General features: G+C 42.3%; 1 protein-coding gene across 3 annotated transcripts in view; it reads right to left on the bottom strand.

Moving 5' to 3' along the window:
- Positions 1 to 19,060, bottom strand: part of gabrb2a (gamma-aminobutyric acid type A receptor subunit beta2a) — a 39,338-nt gene that overhangs the window by 457 nt on the left and 19,821 nt on the right. The window contains exons 5-9 of one of the 3 annotated variants that reach the window (XM_017424163.3): positions 12,143 to 12,225; positions 7,387 to 7,524; positions 6,401 to 6,553; positions 3,392 to 3,636; positions 2,806 to 3,126 (exon numbers count right to left, since the gene is read on the bottom strand). In XM_017424163.3, the coding sequence (XP_017279652.1) occupies positions 2,806 to 3,126; positions 3,392 to 3,636; positions 6,401 to 6,553; positions 7,387 to 7,524; positions 12,143 to 12,225 (940 nt within the window). The remainder of the gene's footprint in view (positions 1 to 2,805; positions 3,127 to 3,391; positions 3,637 to 6,400; positions 6,554 to 7,386; positions 7,525 to 12,142; positions 12,226 to 19,060) is intronic. The other 2 variants (XM_017424164.3, XM_017424166.3) reach the window with 2 other exon arrangements.

Here is a 19,060-nt window from a genome sequence, read left to right as displayed (position 1 = left end):
GAGCGGCGCTTTCAACCAACTCTTACAAAATGACTTCAGTTAGGAAAGGCTCTAATGATAACTAAGCAGCTCAGTGTGTAGAAGTACAGATGAGGTGCTAAAATGGGTGATGCAAATGAGTCAAAACTGTGTTACTTACAGTGAAGATTTTTAAAGCACTGAATAAATTATTTAAAAAGATGGTTCAGATCTGTAGAAGTGGGTTTCTGTGGAAATGATAGGAACATCAATATCTTACCTGTTGCAGATAACTTTCTGAGCAGCCTCAGTTTGAAGAAACAGAGTTTAATTCGGACCTACGGCTAGTCGAAGTGGAGCCAAGGCCAATTGCTGACGTCCCAAAACATCTTCAGTATGAAAAACTTCATAGCAGTTCATGAAAATGCTGTTTTATAAACCTTTACACTAACACCAATTTCACGGTTACTCCAGCAGAATTAACATGATTTTTGCTGGAAAACATCTCTGACTTCTCCAGAAGTGCTACAGGCTAGCTGGTGCTATTTGAACTTGTAAATAACCACGTGGTTCTTTTTAAAGTCTACAGCCAGGAGACAAAATCTATTATACTGCGTCACATCATGAACCTAGAAGTCTCTGAAGTAACTTTACGCATGTAAAAAATGGATTTTGTTGCCCTAACTCTAGGCAGTGCTGCCCCTTTAAGAGGCAGCAGAGTTATCGTAGCTTCCTGCACTGTTTTGGCATCTTTTTTTATTTTTTATTTTTTTGCTGAACCCTAAAGAATATATGTCTGTAAATAATAGACAAAGTTATTATAACATGACTGTCTTTAGTAATGACCTTGGCATGATGGATTTGTGTATAAATTTCCAGTAATAAACACAATGCTATTTGCGTTAGCCGTTCTACGGCGTTTTCAATGTTAAGTTAGCATCTATGCTAACTGCAGATTAGCAACCTGTAATTAATACTGTTTTTGTCATATGTGACCTGTGAAGGCAAAAAGAGCAACAATAAGGGATCTTTCAACCCTGACTTTTTCTCTTTTTTTTAATTTTTAATTCTCTGTCTCAAAAGCTTCAAAATGATACGTAGTTTGTTGTAATTTGGCGATTTATCACCTGACCTGGCAACAAGCTAGCTTCGTTTAAGAGTGCACCGGTTTGAAAACTGAGTTTTATTGGTCTGAAGTGACATAATCAGGACTTCCAGCCCCTATATTTAAAAAGGGGGAATCACCAAGAATCACAATGACATTATATGAAGGGATTTCCCTGTGCTTTTTTTTCTGAAAACGGACTGATTACAGGGGACATTAAAAGGATCAAAATAATTCTTTCTGACGACAAACATGTTAGAAAACTTCAATTAAAACATAAATTAGGAAGATTAAATGCTATCTTAGTCACCTGAATCATTATGAAAAATCTTAATTATGGCAAAAATTAGTATTTTCACCTTTTTTTTGCACTCTGACTCTTTTTGCCAGCACAGGTCACAATTAATTGTGCACTCTTTAGTAGGTATCAATCAGTGTTTGTTTGTGTAAAATAAGCTGTGGTTGTTGAAGTTTCAAGCTAATCAAAATGCATCTATATCTTTTTTATAATCACACCGCAGCCCTCAAATCAAACCATGAGGTGCCTAAAGATTTCACCCCTAGTAAAGAACTGTTTAATACAAAATTGATGTAAAGATTTATAAAATAGCACTCATATAAGTTGCTATGAAATATTTGAGACAGGAGTAGTTTTTAGAGCCGCAACAATCCACTTGGTCCCACTCGGACTAGCTGTTAGCTCATCGATCTGATCAGAGTTATACTCTGTTTCTTCAAAGACCTTCAAAGCTCTATCTACAGCAGGTAAGATGTTAATTGTTTGCAACCTTTCTACGGAAACGCGACTTCAAACGGTCTGAAATATCCCTTTAATAATCTTTCGATCAGTATCTGAGAGATAACACGAGCAGAAAACTGTAAAATAACATTTCCAGAGGAGCGCAGTGCCCTCCACAAACTAAAATCTCATGGAGAAACCTTCATTGTCATCTCAGAATTTCAACCAGACTGTGGTTAAAATTCTGCCAATTCACAAGACAAACTAAACCAAAAGAAAGAAAGAAAGAAAGAAAGAAAGAAAGAAAGAAAAAAGAAAAAGCAAATATACATAAAGCAAAAGTGACAGGAGGAGGTTGAGAGAAACAGCAAAGACTCTGCAGAGATGGAGGAGTGGGCTAAAAGGTTCAGGGCGGGTCGGGGGAGGCGTTGTGGGAAGTGAATTCGGATCAACATTTCTTCATCCATAGCCTGACTTCTGAGGAAAAGCATCTCTATAATCCAATCCCATCCTTGATGTGTTGTGTTTGTGCGACAGTTGGTTTCTATTCATCAGACTGCAAATGATTTCTTTCTGATGATTTGCTTTCTTTTGCTATTCCTGTTGCGTCACTTAGCATCTAAAGATTGATCAATTGCTTTATGGATTACACCGAATTGTAATATTTAAAATTTTGTTGTATTTTTTTTTTTTTTTCATCCTGCTGAATTTTTCTTAATATCAGCTACGGCTGTTTGTCAGTTACCAGCAATTCAGATGTTCAGCTGGAGTTAGGGTTAAATCAGTGCCTGCAGAAATGAAACTAATAAGCCATGTTTGTCAGGAAAAATGCATGAAGAGCAAACCAAGAGAGGGAAAAAAAACACAATGGTGGGAGTGATGGTCAAGGTTGCCTTAAAAAATCTACAAAAGAATCAAAGAAATGCACAAAGACTACAGCATTTTCCTCTGATCTGGACTGCTTCAGACTGATGACAGCTTTAACTATCAGAACCTCCAGTACCTTATTTCTTTGATCGCCTAGTCCTAATGCGGCATCGTCCACAAAGATGGGATCCCACATCGAGTCATACGCGTCAATTTCCCTCTGTTTCATTCTGGCATACAGAGCATCATCTCTTTGAACTACATTTCCCACCAGCCACTGCAAGCATACAAAATCAGCACTGTTACTTAGGGGAAATCGTAACTTGCCACACTCAGAAGGAAAGAGTGCTTTATTTGTTGAATTTGTCTTAACGCTGTGGTCTCTAAAGTGCGCTGAATAAAACTTAAAGAGAAGGCTCTGGAGCCACAGCCTGGGGCTTTTCCAAGGCGTCTTGCCCTTTGGGAAACACAGAAATGTGGAAACAAAGTGTTTAACAACCAGCGATTGCGTCTGCATTCACTCTTTCAGACTGAGGTTGTAGATGTGCGCTCTGAAAAAATGGAGAGCTGGAGTAAAGAGTGCTGGTGAAGGACATCGAGCGCTGATTACAGAATCACGCTGGCCTTGAGAGGAGGAAAAAGTCATCTGCTCCCACAGAAACAAACATTTATATCAACAGACAGCACAGATAGCGCCGGAGGAGGCTTCTGATCGCGCCTACCTTGTTTGGGTCGGGCCTCAGCTTCTCGTTGTTGGCCGTGGCCGCTTTCTCGGCCGCCTTCTTCTGCCGCTGGGGGCCCTGGCCGAAGAAGATGTAGTTGACGAAGGCGTACTCCAGCAGGGCCAGGAAGACGAACACGAAGCAGCCCATCAGGTACATGTCGATAGCCTTCACGTAGGGGATCTTAGGGAGCGTCTCCCGCAAGTGGGTGTTGATGGTGGTCATGGTCAGCACCGTGGTGATCCCTGCAGACCAGTGGAGCCACAGTTTTAGAAGGAATTTAAAAGCCTATGGTCCATTTCTTTCGCCACAACACTGCCAGTTGGGCTTTACATTAGATTTGCAGAAAGGCAAGTTGTTTTCTACTAAGAGTTTTGGTCCTCAGCCTATCCCCCCAATATATATATATATATATATATATATATATATATATATATATTTATTTATTTGTACCTTCGTGAGGTTTTTAATATCCATTTCCCATGCAGTTTGATGTAAAAATAGTGGACAAAGCATTACAAAATGTGTTCAGAAAATAAGATGAAATTGCCTTTGTCCCCTCAAGATAAGTCATAGCAATTCTTGGGCTGTTCAGTAAATTTTTCTACAGTTCCAGCCATGAATTGTGAATTAGTCTTTATAAAGTCTTTATAAAGTCTAAAGTGGCTCCAGGTTTAGACCAGAGTGGTGCAGCAGAGTTATAATCAAAACCTAATTGTAAAAAAAAATTGTTTTTCTGGATTTTTTTTTTTTTTTTTTTACTGAATTATTGATTTCTTCTTAGACGGAACACTGCGAGGAAGGAGTTCATCCAGCTCATGAAATCACAACTTCTAAAGTTTATCGAGTTTATTATAAATAAAAGGGGCTGAAATGATAAAATAAGTCGACATGTTTGAATGGGAGGTTTTTTTGAAAGCGCAGATGTTTGGATCGAACATCAAGAGCCGTCGGTGACATCGATGCACTTCAGCAACGGCTTCACATTTGAAGCCAGTATTTTGTTTTTAACAAATTCCAGCAGGACCATGTGACATCCCCTTCATCTGCAGCTTCACTTTGGGTTTGGAGCTAAACATCGCTGCACACAATCACCAAAACTGCAAACTCTTTTTCTATCAATGATGGGAGCACGGGGGTTTCAACGTCTGAATCAGGAGGCCATTTCAAATGATGAAGAGCTTGTTTGGTCCCACTGACACTCGTCACCTGAATGAACACCCCCTTACAGATTTCTTGTTTTTACTTTTTTTTTGTCACACTAACATGTTTTAGGTCATCAGACAAATATTCATATCACACAAAGATAACCTGAGTAAATACAAAAGGATTAAATTATCATTTTATCTATTAAGAAAAAAAGCTATCTGATCCAACCTGGCCCAATGTGTAAAGATAATTGCCCCCTAAACCTTAATAACTGGTTGTGCCTCCCTTGGAGGCGATAACTGCAGTCAGGCGTTTGCAAGAACTGGTAACAAGTCTTTTTCCTGGCTGTGGAGGACGTTTGCTGCTGGGCTTCGGATCGTCGTCCTGCTGCAGAACCCAAATGAGCTTAAGGGCACAAACTAATGGCCGGTTGTCCAGATCCTGAAGCAGCAAATCAGCCCTGGTCCATCACATTACCACCATCATGTTTGACTGTGGCTGTGATGTTGGTTTTCTGAAATGCAAACAGGGCCAGGTCGATTCAAACACCTTTTTTTTCCTCTTAATTAATAAAACCATCATTTCACTACCACAATTTTGTATTTATTCAAGGTTATTTTTGTCTGATATTGAAATTTGTTGGCTGATCTAAAACATCTGAGTCTGACACGAAAGCAAAAACAGAAGAAAAACCATTTTCCCACAGCGCTGTGCACACATCGGACTGTGCTGAATTCTTTGAAAACCCTAACAGGAGATAAATTCCCCAAATACAGCACATGTGTTTTTCTCTTTTTAAACCATCTCTGCCTGTAGCATAACAGTTAAACTAATGAGCGTCGTGTGAGAATCAGAAAATAGGTGAGCACGCCTGTCTTGTTTCGCTGCAGATCAAAATAACTGAGCTCAGGTGGGAGTCTTCAAAGGACGGGATTATGTGAACGCGAACATGAGCATTACGTACATTACCTAATGACTTTAAACAAACAAGCCTGAAAGAACGTGGCCCTATGTGTATAAATCCATCCATCCAAACCTCCAGAGACAGCTACGTTCTGTGTTTCATAAGATTCGTTCGGTCAGACAGGTTATATCCATGTCTCTGTACAGATACACAACATGCTGTTACAAAAAGCCTCCCACCGCCACTGTAAACACCTGCGTGTAGTCACAACACAATTCACCTGGCTTCATGACACACACACACACACGTGCACACACACATCGTGTTTGGTACATTACTCATCTGCCTGCACAATCTGCATGTGGTCAGATTCACACGCATTATAAATAACCCAGCAGCAGCAGTAGCGGCTCTGAAGCCTCAGCTCTCATTGGCTGCACGCTCTCTGGATGCTGCAGGCATGTGGGCGCATCTTTAAATCGCCCTTTCCAGCAGCCTCCTCCCGGGCTCCGACCTGCCCGGGCTGGCTGGAATCTTCAAGCGAAAATGCCGAGGTTCATTTGAGCAACCTGCCCGCGTGATCCGGCGGGATGAGCTGGTATTTTTGGGCGCCGTGGTTGGAGGGGCGGGGGCTTCGGCGGATAGACGAGCAGAGAGGAAGACAGCCCGGCGCGCTTTCAAGGTCAGGCTGCAGAGCTTCTCGCTCTGCATGAGTCACGCATATAGTCATCTCCGAAACAACAGACATTCAACCGGGCAGCCTATCGCACATGGCTACCACTCACAAGCTCAGGGCCAATAAAAGACAGGGAAGCAAAAATGAAGGGTGGACACATCAGGCTTATTAATAAGGCATGGATGCTGCATGTCGAAGTGTAAGACGTTAAAAGGCTCCTTTCATGGTCTGTTATCGTTTGGCTTTGGCTCACTGCTGAGCAGAGGGGAGGTAGTCCTACCCAGGGCCACTCTGGCAGCCGATGCATCATAGTTGATCCAGAAGGAGACCCAGGAGAGGATGGTAATCAGGATGGAAGGCATGTATGTCTGCAGGATGAAGTAACCGATGTTCCTCTTCAGTTTGAAGCTGAGGGACAGGCGGGGGTAGGAACCTGCAGGAGGCAGAGGGGGGAAACCTGAGTTTATGTCCTTCGTGACACTACGTAGGCTCACACAGGCACAGGATATTATGTATTATCGCCCGCCACCAAAAGGTGAGAATGTTTTTGCCTGTGTCTGTGTGTTTTTGTTTGACTATCTGTTAGCAACACCTCTCACAAACCACTGGACGGATTTCAGTGAAACGCTCAGAAAATCATCACACATCGAGCGTTAACCTCATTTAAGATGGCTGCCATCGCTAATCAAACCTAGCAAGCACAAAAATGGCTGTAAGTCTGTCGATTTTACAGATACTGAGCTGAAATGTGGTGTGGTAGTAGCTGAGAGTCATCCCTATCACATACTTTGAGCTCTGGCATTGAATGTTGAGGTCAACACCATTCGTCTGTTAGCAAAATATCTTACAAATCATTTGACAGATTTTATTAAAACTCCCAGTAAGTAATCCTTGGATGCACATCTACAGCTGATTCATATTTGGAGTCAGCACAATAAAAAGTGCCCACCACAGCTAATCAAACTTAGCCAACAAGAAAATGGCTACAACTCAGTCAGTTTTACATATATTTAGCTAAAAATAGTTTGGGATGTAGCTGAGAGTCATCCCTATCACATTGTTTGAGCACTAGTAGATCAGGTGAGATCTTGCAGTATCACAAGAGGTTGGAGTAACATTATTTTGTAATTTTTCCCACATATGAAAAAGACTTTTTTAAACTTTGCCATGAAGGGGCATGTGAGCAACATGCATTCCTTTAAAAACATGCTAGGATTTGAATTTCAGTGGAATTTGAAATCAAAATGGCATTGCAGCGCTCTGTACCTGTTGAGAAGACGACGTTCTTGGAGATGAGCTTGTAGTCAACGATGGAGAACTGCGGAAGCTCTATCCTGTCCACCCCGGACACGGCGCCGTCTCCACCCCTCCAGTAAAACTCTATGTCGTCAGTGGTGTACCCATCTGCAGCGGAGAGAGGCAGAAGACTCAGAGAAACCTTATCCTTATTCAATAATGAACTATAACACACCGAGGCAGAGTGCAGACACATTAAATGGAAGCATTTGTGGTTTTGCTTTCTGTTGCCCCACTCACTATAAGAGTACTCACTGCTTTTTCAGAGTGCTCAGGGCACACAGCTGAGCAGCAGGTTTGAGCTAAAATCTAAAAAATAAAGGGTTTGTTTTCTCAGGATTGTGTCATTTCAGTTGTAAAAAACTTTTCAGCCTCCTAAAGCGCTGGAGGTCCAGAAGAAATACTTAAACTTTAAAGAGGTGTTGCAGTTTAATGTGTTGCGAACCTCAGCAAATGCACATTTAATATTAATATTCTAACATTACGAAGTGTGGTAACGCCCAGCAGGCTCGCTGGAATCTTAAAGCTCAGATCTTTCGGAGCGGGGTTCCGCGGAGAGGTTACGAACAAAGAATACCTTACTTGGTGCAGAACAACTTCAGTCTGGATGAGACTGATGAACTGACAACTAGTCCGAGCCAAAGTAGATCGCTCTCGTTTAAAAGAAAACAGCTCAAATCTCAAACAATTTGATAAATTTTCATATAAAAACCTTTACACCACTGTCAGCTTTGAATCACACGGTTACTCTGGCAGAAATATTATGATAGTCCTGCCTGTAAACGGCCCAGGCTGCTCTGGAAGTGCTACAGAGCTGCTGCTGCTGCTACTTCTACCTGCAAATAACCAATGAATTTGATGAAAATGCCAGCATAATGTGAAACTGACAGGGTTGTAAAGGTTTGTGAAATAGCTTTTACATGAAAAGCTATGAAATTTGTGAGATTGGAGTTATTTTAAGATGGCTTTACAGACAGAATCATCTGTGAAGACGATGTCTGTCCAAGAGTGTAAGTCTTTTCTTACTACTGCCTTAAAAATAACAAATAAATCTCTCTCTATATATAAGACATTTACAGAATATAAGATAACGCTGCTTCATCTGAATCATTCTTTAAACACAGCTTCACAGTTTGTCACTTCTTGAATCTCTAACAGTCTTTGAACAAAACTTGGGCTACGTTCACACTGCAGGTCTTAATGCTCAGTTCTGATTTTGTTTTTGCTGCAGTCGTTCACGTTACATTTTAAATGCGACCTCCATCAGATTCCAGTGTGAACGGTCTCCCGCATGTGCAGAAGAAGATATGACGTCACACTCGGCGCGCTGAGTTTACTAAAGTAAATATGGCTGCTGCGAGTGTTAGCGTGTGTCTGTACTGATTCTGAAGCTGCTGTCCAATCAGGGCCAACTGTACATCCAAACGGTAAAAGACAAAAAGGAGACGGAGAAGAAAAGGAGCGCAAATGTTAACAATGATCTTTTTTGGAGCTGTGGCTGCTGCCTCTGTGCAGAGAAATGTGTGGATGCAGAGTCAGAGCCAATAACGGTCTCCGTAACGGTTATTAAAACCTTCAGAAACCTACATACAGCTCCAGCAGGGAAGCTGGTTTACAATATGTAAACATTAAAGAAAGAATAAAGGAATAAAGTTTCAGTATAATTCAGAAAATACAATAAATTATAATCTACTACAGGCATTGCAGGAACAAAGATAACAGTCATGTCAGCATCGTGAAGCATTTCTTCTGTCTGCCTCACTGAAAATCGAGCCTGCGACCTATTCAGGAGTAATGAATAATTAAAGTCCAGGGCTTTGATTTTTAAAAAATTAACGCAAAATGTCTTTGTTGCTAAGGCGCTGACATTCAGTGTGAAGTTAGTCACGGCACTCATGTTGAGTTGGTGTTGGCTGGACAGACGGCCTTCCTCACCCACAGGTGGGTTGTTTTTTTATTTGTTCCACAGTTATTCATTTGTTACAGCGAGAACATTCACACTGTAGTGATCCTGCTTCTCTTTAGTCTTTGTCTTTTCTTTTACGCCTTTGGGACATGTAAGATTTTTAAGATTCAAATGTCAAAATATTCAGCTCATTCAGGCCATTGCAGCCATGACTTTTAGTTTTAGTAACTTTTTATGCTTTTCAAATGATTTACTTTTATTTAGAATTAAAAAAAACATATAAAATTACTGAACTCTTTTGAAAACATTGTTCTCTTGAAATGTACTTTAAGATACTTCTTCTTATGCTACTGTTAGTTTTCATTTTGAGACTTTTAGCTAGCCTTTAGCTACTTTTAGCTAGCATTTGGGTACTTTTAACCTTTAGATAGCTTTTTGCTACTTTTATGTACAATTTTGCTGCTATTAGTTAGAATTTCACTTCTTTCACATCATAGCTAGCGTTTGCTACTATTAGCTTTTGTGCTCCTTTTAGTTAGCAATTTACTATTTTTAGCTTTTAGCTAGTGTTTTGCTCCTTTTAGCTTTTAACAATTGTTCTTCTTCTTTTAGTTTTAACAACAGTGTTTGAGCTTCGTCAGTCTCTTCATCCGTTCAGCCCTCAGTCCTTGAGGTTTCTCTAGTTTATGCCTGAAATAATGTATTGAGTATTTTAAAACCTCGTCAATATAATGGGACACACATACATATATAGTTTTTGTTCAGCAAAGACAATAACTTCCTCTTGTCAGCAGCTGGATCCTGCAGCTCGTGGCCAGCTTTCCTCAAACAGGAGTAAATTATGCATCTGTTGAGGTTTGCAGCTGCGCAGCACATTTGGCGCTCCAGTGAGTGTTCACGGCAGCAGGACGGCGTACGTTGGGCAGACTGCGAGCAAACCACAGCGTGCCTGAACGCTCACGGTGGCTCACTGGTGTGCTTTTAATCATGTTTTAGACAACAGAAAAGTCCTTCTGTGCAGAGGAATCAACTAGTTTATTTGCAATAACGGCATAACTTTGTAATTTTTGTTAAAAAGAACAAATAGTACCTATGAGCAGGCTGAAACAACAACAACAACAAAAAAAATCAACAAACTGAACTCTGTATGTATCTGTGGAGCAGCAGGAACAGGAAGCTCTCCCTCCTGCCTCGTGCAAGCCTGCATTACTCCCCAATTAGGGCGTTGTGCTGCCGTTTTGATGTCAGCCTTGACAGAGCGGGAGAAGAGGGGCGGTGAGGAATTTGGGTTGGGGGAGAAGAGGTTTTTTTTCATAGCTTGTACAGAGATGGTTGGGAAGTTAGGGTTAGACAGTAGTAATTATACGAACATCTACGGCTGATTAACTTTTGCAGTCCACCCCATACAAGATAGGCGCCACAGCTAAGTAACATGGCTAATCAGGGCTTTAACTCAACCAGTTTTACAGATACGGCGCTAAAACTTGGTGTGGTAGTAGCTGAGAGTCATCCTCAACATATACTCAATCTCGCAGTAATGCACGAGATACGTTGCATATAACTTTATTTAGGTTTGACTCAAACGGCTATAACTCATAAAACGATATTATTGTAAAACATGAAATGAGGCGGGCGATATGCATTCCTTCAGAGAAAGCCAGGCCTTTAATTACATCACCGCTCTGATCTTGTGCTGTTTGAAGGGCGTGCTAAGAGGTGCACACATGTGTCAGAGTGTATTTGCACGCGTGAAATGGATTGTTTAGCAGGAGCGGGGAAGAAATTAATTATTCCTTACACTCAGCATGCGAGCTCGGCGGCCTGAGCTGCTGCAGCGGGCTGCTGATGTATTTGGGAGCTTAATTTTGAGACTTGTGTCTGTTAAAAATGCATCAAGTTTATCAAGGGAAGTGCGAGTTCTCTGGGCTCGTTAGTCTGAATAAAATAGCATGCTCTGGCATGAAGTGGTTCCAGCGTTAAAACCGATGCCAGTTAATCCATACGAGAGCAGATACTGCCTGGTGATCAAAACTGGAGCTGTGTATGTGTGTGAGTGGGTGTGTGTGTGTGTGTGTTTTGTAAGGCTGCCTGAGAGAGGATGAGGAGAAAGAAAGAAAAAAAACAGCAAATGAGTGACGAGGAGAGAGATAAAAAGGCTGAGAGGGGGGGTAAGTCTTTGCAAAGAAAAAGGAGATGAGGAACGGAAAGAGAGATGGTGAGCATAATGGGAGAGGAGCAGCGAGGGGCGGTTCTGACCCGTGCTGTTTTTGTGCTGCTTGGTGCTGCTGGCAATAATGTGATCAAACCCGGAAAGACTGAGCCCTTACACCACATCCCAGCCCTATAATCCCTCTCTCCGGGGACCCAGATAAAAACACGCTGAGGACCTCCGCCATCCTCTCCCGTGTTCTCCTCGCACTCCCTCCGCTCGAGAGCGGCAGCTCGCGCACAATTACCAACTCCACGTGAAATCGGCACTCTTTGCACTGCGCAAACAGGCGTCGACGGAAAAGCGGGACGCGGCGTCGACTATCAGCACGTCCCCGAAACACCGGACCTAATCAGGCTCCTCTGCGCCTTGGGAAGCCACTGCAGCTGGAGCTGAATTAATTAGGCTGGATGTTATCAGTCACCGAGCCATTAGTGATGTTCCTCATCTCGATGCATATCTCATCAGCCTTTCTCAGCATTTAGCATCCAGTTTTATCAGCCTACGGACTGCCTCGGCGCCACTGGAGAGGCAGGGCTGCATGTGTCTATGTGGGATCTGTCCAATTCAGGTGGGTGTGAGAGCTGGTCGCCACGGACAACGGTACTTACAGCTTTCTATCTCCAGCGTGCAGTTTTGCTCATCTAGAGGGTAGCGGCGCAGGTCCATCATGCAGGCTGCAGTCGTGGTGATCCTATGAACAAGAGAGGGAACATTTTTAAAATATACGCATGTGTGTATAAAAAAGAAGTCATCAGAGAGTGGGTCCAGGCTGATAAATATTATCAATAATGTGTCAAAATTAACCAAAAATGACATTTTACAAGAACTCTGAGTCCTCTTATGTGGGCATCTCTTTGCAGAAGTGACACAAATAAAAGAATATTCAAGCTGAACAAGTTTCAGACAGAAGCTTTGCTCTTTAAGTCTTTCTATATTTATCACCCACTGCCGAAAGGCAAAGGCAGATGATAAGGATTTTGCACGTCTCTGTGTGTGTGTGTGTGTGTTCACGTGTCATGAACCACTGGGCAAATATTATTATTAGTTGCAGAAAGTAATAATCTGATGTGCATCTATTGCAACTGATTAACTTTAGGAATCACTCCATTTTATGATGGCCACCACAGCTAATCGACCTAAGCCGACTCAAGAAGTGGCTACAACACCTATCAGTTTTGCAGATATCGAGCTAAAACTGAATGTGGTAGTAGCTGAGAGTCTTTCACAACACACACACCCTGACGTTCCACAATATCACATGAGACTGGGCATGAAGTTATTTTCAAGTTTTGGTCAAAACGGCTAAAACTGCATCGATTCTTAAAATAAACTATTGTCATAACCTAAAACTTCCGCACTGGCAGAGATGTAACAAAAGTGACAAACTTCTACCCAAAAACTGCAACAAAAGCTGAGTAGTTTTACATCTCATATATTTGTTTTGACCCTAATCTCCACGGGCGTTCCAAAGTGTTAAATCCTTTCTATTCCATCTGGATGAGAGGGTTTCTGTCCGCCTGGTTAGCCTCTCCTGTAGCTGAGCAGAGTGCTGCTGGGCTGCGCTTTGCTTGAATCAGAAACAACGCACCGTGTTTCGTTAGGACAGGAAGTCCAGTGGAGCGCGGGCCGTGCAGACTGCTGTAGCGCAGGTGCTCTGCCTTCTGGGATCAAAACGTTATGTACTGAACATTTATTATTCAGTGATATGAAAGACAAAGTCTGCTCCTGTAGCTGCATAGCTCACCACCGCAATTACCTTCCCAGAGTTACCACTCTGTGGTTCAAATCATTTAGAGGTCAATTTTTGTCATTTTTATTTTACTGTGTTGACAGAAATTAACGGTCAACAAAGAGACACATGAGGAGCTTTGAATCTAAGCAACGATTTAGTTCAAAAAGTTACTTGTTGTGGACGAATTAACCGAGTTAGCAAGCATGAGCTAACGTGAAAACATCCAAAAGACAAACATTTTATTTGACTCAAATTACGAGCTCAGAAATCTTTTAAATTCTTAAGACAAGTGTCGCAAGTAAATTATTGCATTTAATTTGGTTTTTGTTTATCAAATACCAAATTAACAACATCAACAAGAAAAAAATAAATAATTAAAACGGGCTGAAGAGCATGCAGAAAAGTGTTAGCTCAAGGTTTTTCAGTCTCCCAGCAGAACCTATTTTCACAACATTATATTCGCTAAATAATCTAAATCACACTTAAAATTAATCTGAACTGCTGTATTTAACATATGTTTAATAAAACAGTACGCGGTAAGTCCCTGCACCTGGTTGCAGCTCAGGTTATTGCAACTTTAAAGTCATTTTTACTCAGTCAACATTTATCCCTGTTCGTTTTGTACTTATGGTTTTAATGTTTGCATTAATGTTGAGTTGATGTCTTTTTTTATTTAGTTTCTGGTGAATAAATTACATTCAAATTGAAACAATAAAAAGAATACAGCTCGTTGTTTATCACGAAAACTCTCGCTTGCTTGCGTATTTCCATATTACCCTGCGTTTTCTGGTCTAGATTCTGCTTTGTCCCCAGTCTACAATATAAATTACAGCAATTTAAATCCTTAAGTAGGTTCTGAGTATCCAGCGTGTTCTCAGAAGAGTCGTAAAATACAAAAATGTGCACATAATCAAGTTTGCAAAGGCACACAGGCGTACTAAAAATCATCTTTTAGCATGTTGATAGTGTCACAATAATAAAGAACATAAGAGCATTGTTTATTAATAGGCAAACAAATGTTTATTTAAATCATTGTTTATGAATTAACTAAATATTTGTATTTAGGAAAGCATATAAATAATTCTGGAGAGATGAATAAAAGTATCTGCATCCATAAAATCCATAATTTACTGATTGATAAACTAAATTAGCTATAATCTCAAAGGAGTCATTGTGTTTCAATAATTGTATGCTAAAAACAATACGGGCTGTTTGTAGCATTTAAACAGGACGTGGTAACCACTTTAATTAAGAAAACAAAAAAAAAATGGAGCAGGGGTTCAATCTTTGGTCAAGCGACTCAGTAATAAAGAGCCGCCACGTCCGACAGGTCTGCTCAGAGCGTCACACTTCCTGTTAGGCTTGACAAGAAGGCCAGAGCCGAGACGGGCTGGCATCTGGCCGTGCCAAGCCCCGAAGGCTGTCTGAGGAACCGAACGCACAGTTTAATTACAACAACTAAATATAGCGAACATGTAAGTCAAGCAGATGGATGATAAAACACGATGGCATCACACAGGCAGCTGCAGCCTCTAGGAAAAAAAAAAATGTTTTAGAATAGCTCTAGAAACACCGCTAGGATTAACAGGCAGGTTTTACTTCTCAGAAGTGGCCATTGTCACCTCTTCAGTTCACGCTTCAGCTGAAATATTCGTTCATGCATGACGGCAGGAAAAACTGCTCCAACCAACGAGACAACAGATTTTAAGGACGTGGTCACAACAGGTGATTTGTGGGTTACACGGCCAAATGTCGAGGCTTTAAGAAAAAGGAATGGGCTCAGAATAACCCACACTTATGGAATGATGTTACTAAATCCTGGTCTCATGCTGGAGCATTAAATAACAATAAAAGGTAAAAGTAATTTTATATGAGAAGTAGAGGGTTGGCTTTAGCTTCACTTTATCCTTCAGCCTCCAGGTGCAGAAAGTTTGATGCTAAAACTTCTCCTTCAGGGGGTCACATCCAGAGAAGAAAGTCGCCATCTTTCTGTTAATATAACCTTCAAAGTTATCTATCTGCCCTAGGGGTGTAACAGGACGTGTATTAGAGCTAGAACTAAATTTACCTCTAAGGCCCCGTCTACACTACTCCAGATACTTTTCTAAACTGATTTTGTTTTTTTCTCCATCCACACATTCTTACAAAAACGCATCAATACTCATATCACGCCACTGGATGGCGAGAACGGCCACATTAACGGCAAATCAAAGTACGGAGAAAGAACATGATCGTTGTAGCTTGTAGCTTTTCCCCAAATGTAATTTTTTTTTAATTTTACAGGTGGCAATTTCCTGTCAGTTTTTAACCATTTCAGCACAAAATCAAAGTCTGACAGCGACTGGATCAGGTTAAAGAAAGGCAAACACAGAAGAAAACAGGAAAAGCAGCTCATTATTTGTTCATTTTTAGGGCACAAAGTAATCTTGGGCATTTGCAAACTAGGCTTCCACGTGATTGTTTCTTCCAGAAACAGAGCGTTTAGCAATCTTTTATAAAAGATATCCAGAGCAGTGTGGCCGGGGCCTAAGTCTCTCCCTCACACTTTCAGAAATGTAGCAAAGGAAGCCACGCCAAAATAAGGAACCTTCGCTCCACGCAAAACAGCTCACTACGGCGTCGATCGAAGACAAGCTGCAGGCTGCTTGTTACGCGTAGGTGGCTCAAAATAGAACTTCATCATTTATTCGAGAAGCTACCACTCGATTATAAACATTACTGGTTCAAGGAAAAGAAGCAAACTGGAACACAAGGTCAGCTGCCCCTGGCTAACAATGAGCAAAATGCAGCCGACACACGAGCACCCGCCGCGCTCAATAACTCCGGTCTGAACGCACACTGAAAGTAACAACGCACTGTTACTAATTTTACTGCATTTTGGCCAGCAACGTATTTATATTTTATCATTCAAGGCTTCTGCCATCACTCTTAGAAAGGATGGATTCAGGATGAGAACTGCACGCTTCGTCCCAAATGAAAGCCACATTCTGCAGACCACCGAGCACCTCCAGGAGACAGGGTTTGGATGGACGTTTGAGGGGCCAGAAGGCAAAATTATGGAAGCAACAAACAACATTAAACAAAGAAGAGTTGTGTAAAAAATAGCTTCCTTCCGCTGCACCAAGAACGAACTAAAATGTTTGACTTCAAAGCCGAAATACTTACTCAAACATAGTTTTTTTTTTTGCGTGCTGCTGCGCCCCTGTTGGGTTGCTAGATGCGACTATCAGTCAATAAAATGTAGTAAGTGTTTTGACTTTTACTATTTGACACATACAAACCCTCGTGAAAAGTAACAATGGGTAGCGGGACGTATAATTTTTTTAGTTTTTGTTCGGTTTAGTACACTACCACGTGACTGTTGCCGGATGACGGCTTCGCTATCGATAATAAAGGGTAAGAATTGATTTTGAAGCGTTTTTTTAATGAAATGTGCAGCTCCAGTGGACCAAACCCAGCAGGTTTGGGGCTATTTTTCCAGAAGTGGAGGCTCACAGTCACAGTTCCCTCATACTCTCAGGCTCTCTGGGCTCTTATGTAAGAGCCAGTTAGCAAGGCTACGGTGCACAGGGGGGGATTTATGCAGGACTCTCATTTCTGTGCCGGTTTAGGCCCTTTATAGGTGCAAGCCTACTGTTGTGCGAACCAGGTGAGTGCTCATTGCTCATTGTGATCGCCAGCGCTAGTAAATCTTCGCAGAGAAAACTCAGGGGGGAACGCAGAAATGAGGCCAAAATGGCAGGGGTAAAAATACCAGCCTATTTATAGCCCGTCGACATCATCAGCAGAAGTCTCGAAGCCTTTTCGTCCGAGGCGACTTCTGCGTCCTGTGGCCACGCTCGCATGTCCGACAATTAATAAAGAGCTGATAATGAGCGAGGAGGAGAAGCAGATGAGGATTTCTCTGCAGGATTCCCTCCCTGTTGTTGCCTCTCCTCCTCCTCCTCTTCTTTCTTTGCACTGCAGCAAAAGTCTGCGACGATCCCGAAGCGCAGGCTCGTTTGCTCTTCACCGGAGCCGGGGGCCGAGCCTCTTCCTCGCATCCCAAACCTGCTGGCAGAGAGGGCCGCGCTCCCTCGCAGATCATGCGATTCGAATACGCTACATTTGCTCTGCGTCAGAGCTAATAGGACACGGGGTTCTAAAAATGTCTGGTTTATCCGTGAGCCTGCGTGCACACTCTCTCCTGGTTCAGCCCGGGCTCGGCCTGCCAGGTAGCCTGTGCGCGCGCGTGCGTTTGAGGAAGCCGCCCGAGGCAGCCCGTGCACCTTTATTCCAAACGACCTTGTTTACGGACACAACACAACTGCCGCAAATTCCCAGACAGAATCTCATTTCGAGGGAGCATCACGGCAGAAAATGAATGCAGGAAGTGTTTTTTTTGGCACGATGTAAACCTGTGCAGCCTGAACTGACCTTTTATTACCCGGGCGGTAGAATAAAATTGCACTTTTAGAAGGTAGATGAGGCTAGAGAGGCTTCCTCCATTTTGGATAGGGAGCCCATGTTGAGCTGAGGACAGACGATCTCTTGCTGTTCAGCTATTTGTGCTAAATTTGGAAGGAAGGAAAAAAAAAGAAGTGTTGCAGTCAGAATCAGAAGCTATAGCTGTGTGCCTCTGTATGCCTAATCAAAGGAGAGGTTTCTTCATTTCAGATTAAAGCCACATCCCAACATATCACCAATCACCGAAGGTAATATTGACAGAGGCACGGCGGCTTTCTCCTCCTGGCCGTGGGATATGATCTATTGAGCTGCAGAGAGGAATGATCTTCGTCTGACAAAAGACCGCATCAGGCTCACAGCGCAAGGATACGTCCTCACACAAAAGAAGATCCAGCGTTCACAAGGAGAGAAGGGCAGGGAGGACGGAGAATCCAAATAATTTCTCCGTCTTGAATGAAGTCTGACCTTCACGTCTTTGTTTTTCTCTTCAGCTCTCACTCCGTCTCTCATCTGTGGGAAGGATTGAAGTTTTCCCTTCCTTTCGGCATAAAACACAAATGTTTCCCCCCCCCCCCTGTCATGTGTTTGTTCTCGCCGCCTGTGCGGTATCTGTGTTATTGGCTTAGCCTTTTCAGGGGGGCTGGGTAATTAGATCAGACTGCCTCTCCCCGAGAGTCGAACGAGCTCTAAAGCGACAGTCGGGAGCACCGTTGTAATTTTCTGCTCCTCTTGGTAATTGGAGAGCGGGATTTGGCAGGACCGGGATGCGCCGCACATCCAGAGAATATGAAGCAAACAAGACCCTTCGCCCTTCCTCCTCCTCCTCCTCCTCCTCCTCGTCCTCGTCCTCCTCCTCCGCGTGCACCCCAAAAATAACGCTCACCCACTCACGAACACCCACCCGCAGACACGCATAGATCCCCACACACTCTCACAGCTAATATCCGATGCCTCCTGCAAACTAACAACCGTCTAATGTGCTGGTGTTCCCCGGGTACAGTGTTACAATTAGTTCAGCACAAATCCACTTTCACCTTTGAGGCCTACAACAATCATTTTCACGGCTATTATGAAGGCGAAGCAATAACGCCAGGGAGCGTCTTTTACACCAGCGGTACACAGCAAATTCAAAAGTGTTAAATGTTTTGGTGTTAGCAGACTTTGTGCAAAAGCAGAGTTAATTTTACACTTATAGAGTCACATTATGTTTATGTAACTCTGGGATGTATATTATTAGTAGTTAAAATCCAGTGTTAAAACAAAGTGTTTACGTATCAAATCTAGAGGTGTTAAAATGGAATCAATAACTCTTTACTTCTTAACTCTGAACTCCACCAGCAGCTCGAAC

This window comes from Kryptolebias marmoratus, linkage group LG9, assembly GCF_001649575.2.
Source record: "Kryptolebias marmoratus isolate JLee-2015 linkage group LG9, ASM164957v2, whole genome shotgun sequence".
NCBI lineage: Eukaryota > Metazoa > Chordata > Actinopteri > Cyprinodontiformes > Rivulidae > Kryptolebias > Kryptolebias marmoratus.
The sequence above is the reverse complement of the archived record's forward strand: the minus strand, read 5'-3'. Positions and strand labels throughout refer to the sequence as shown.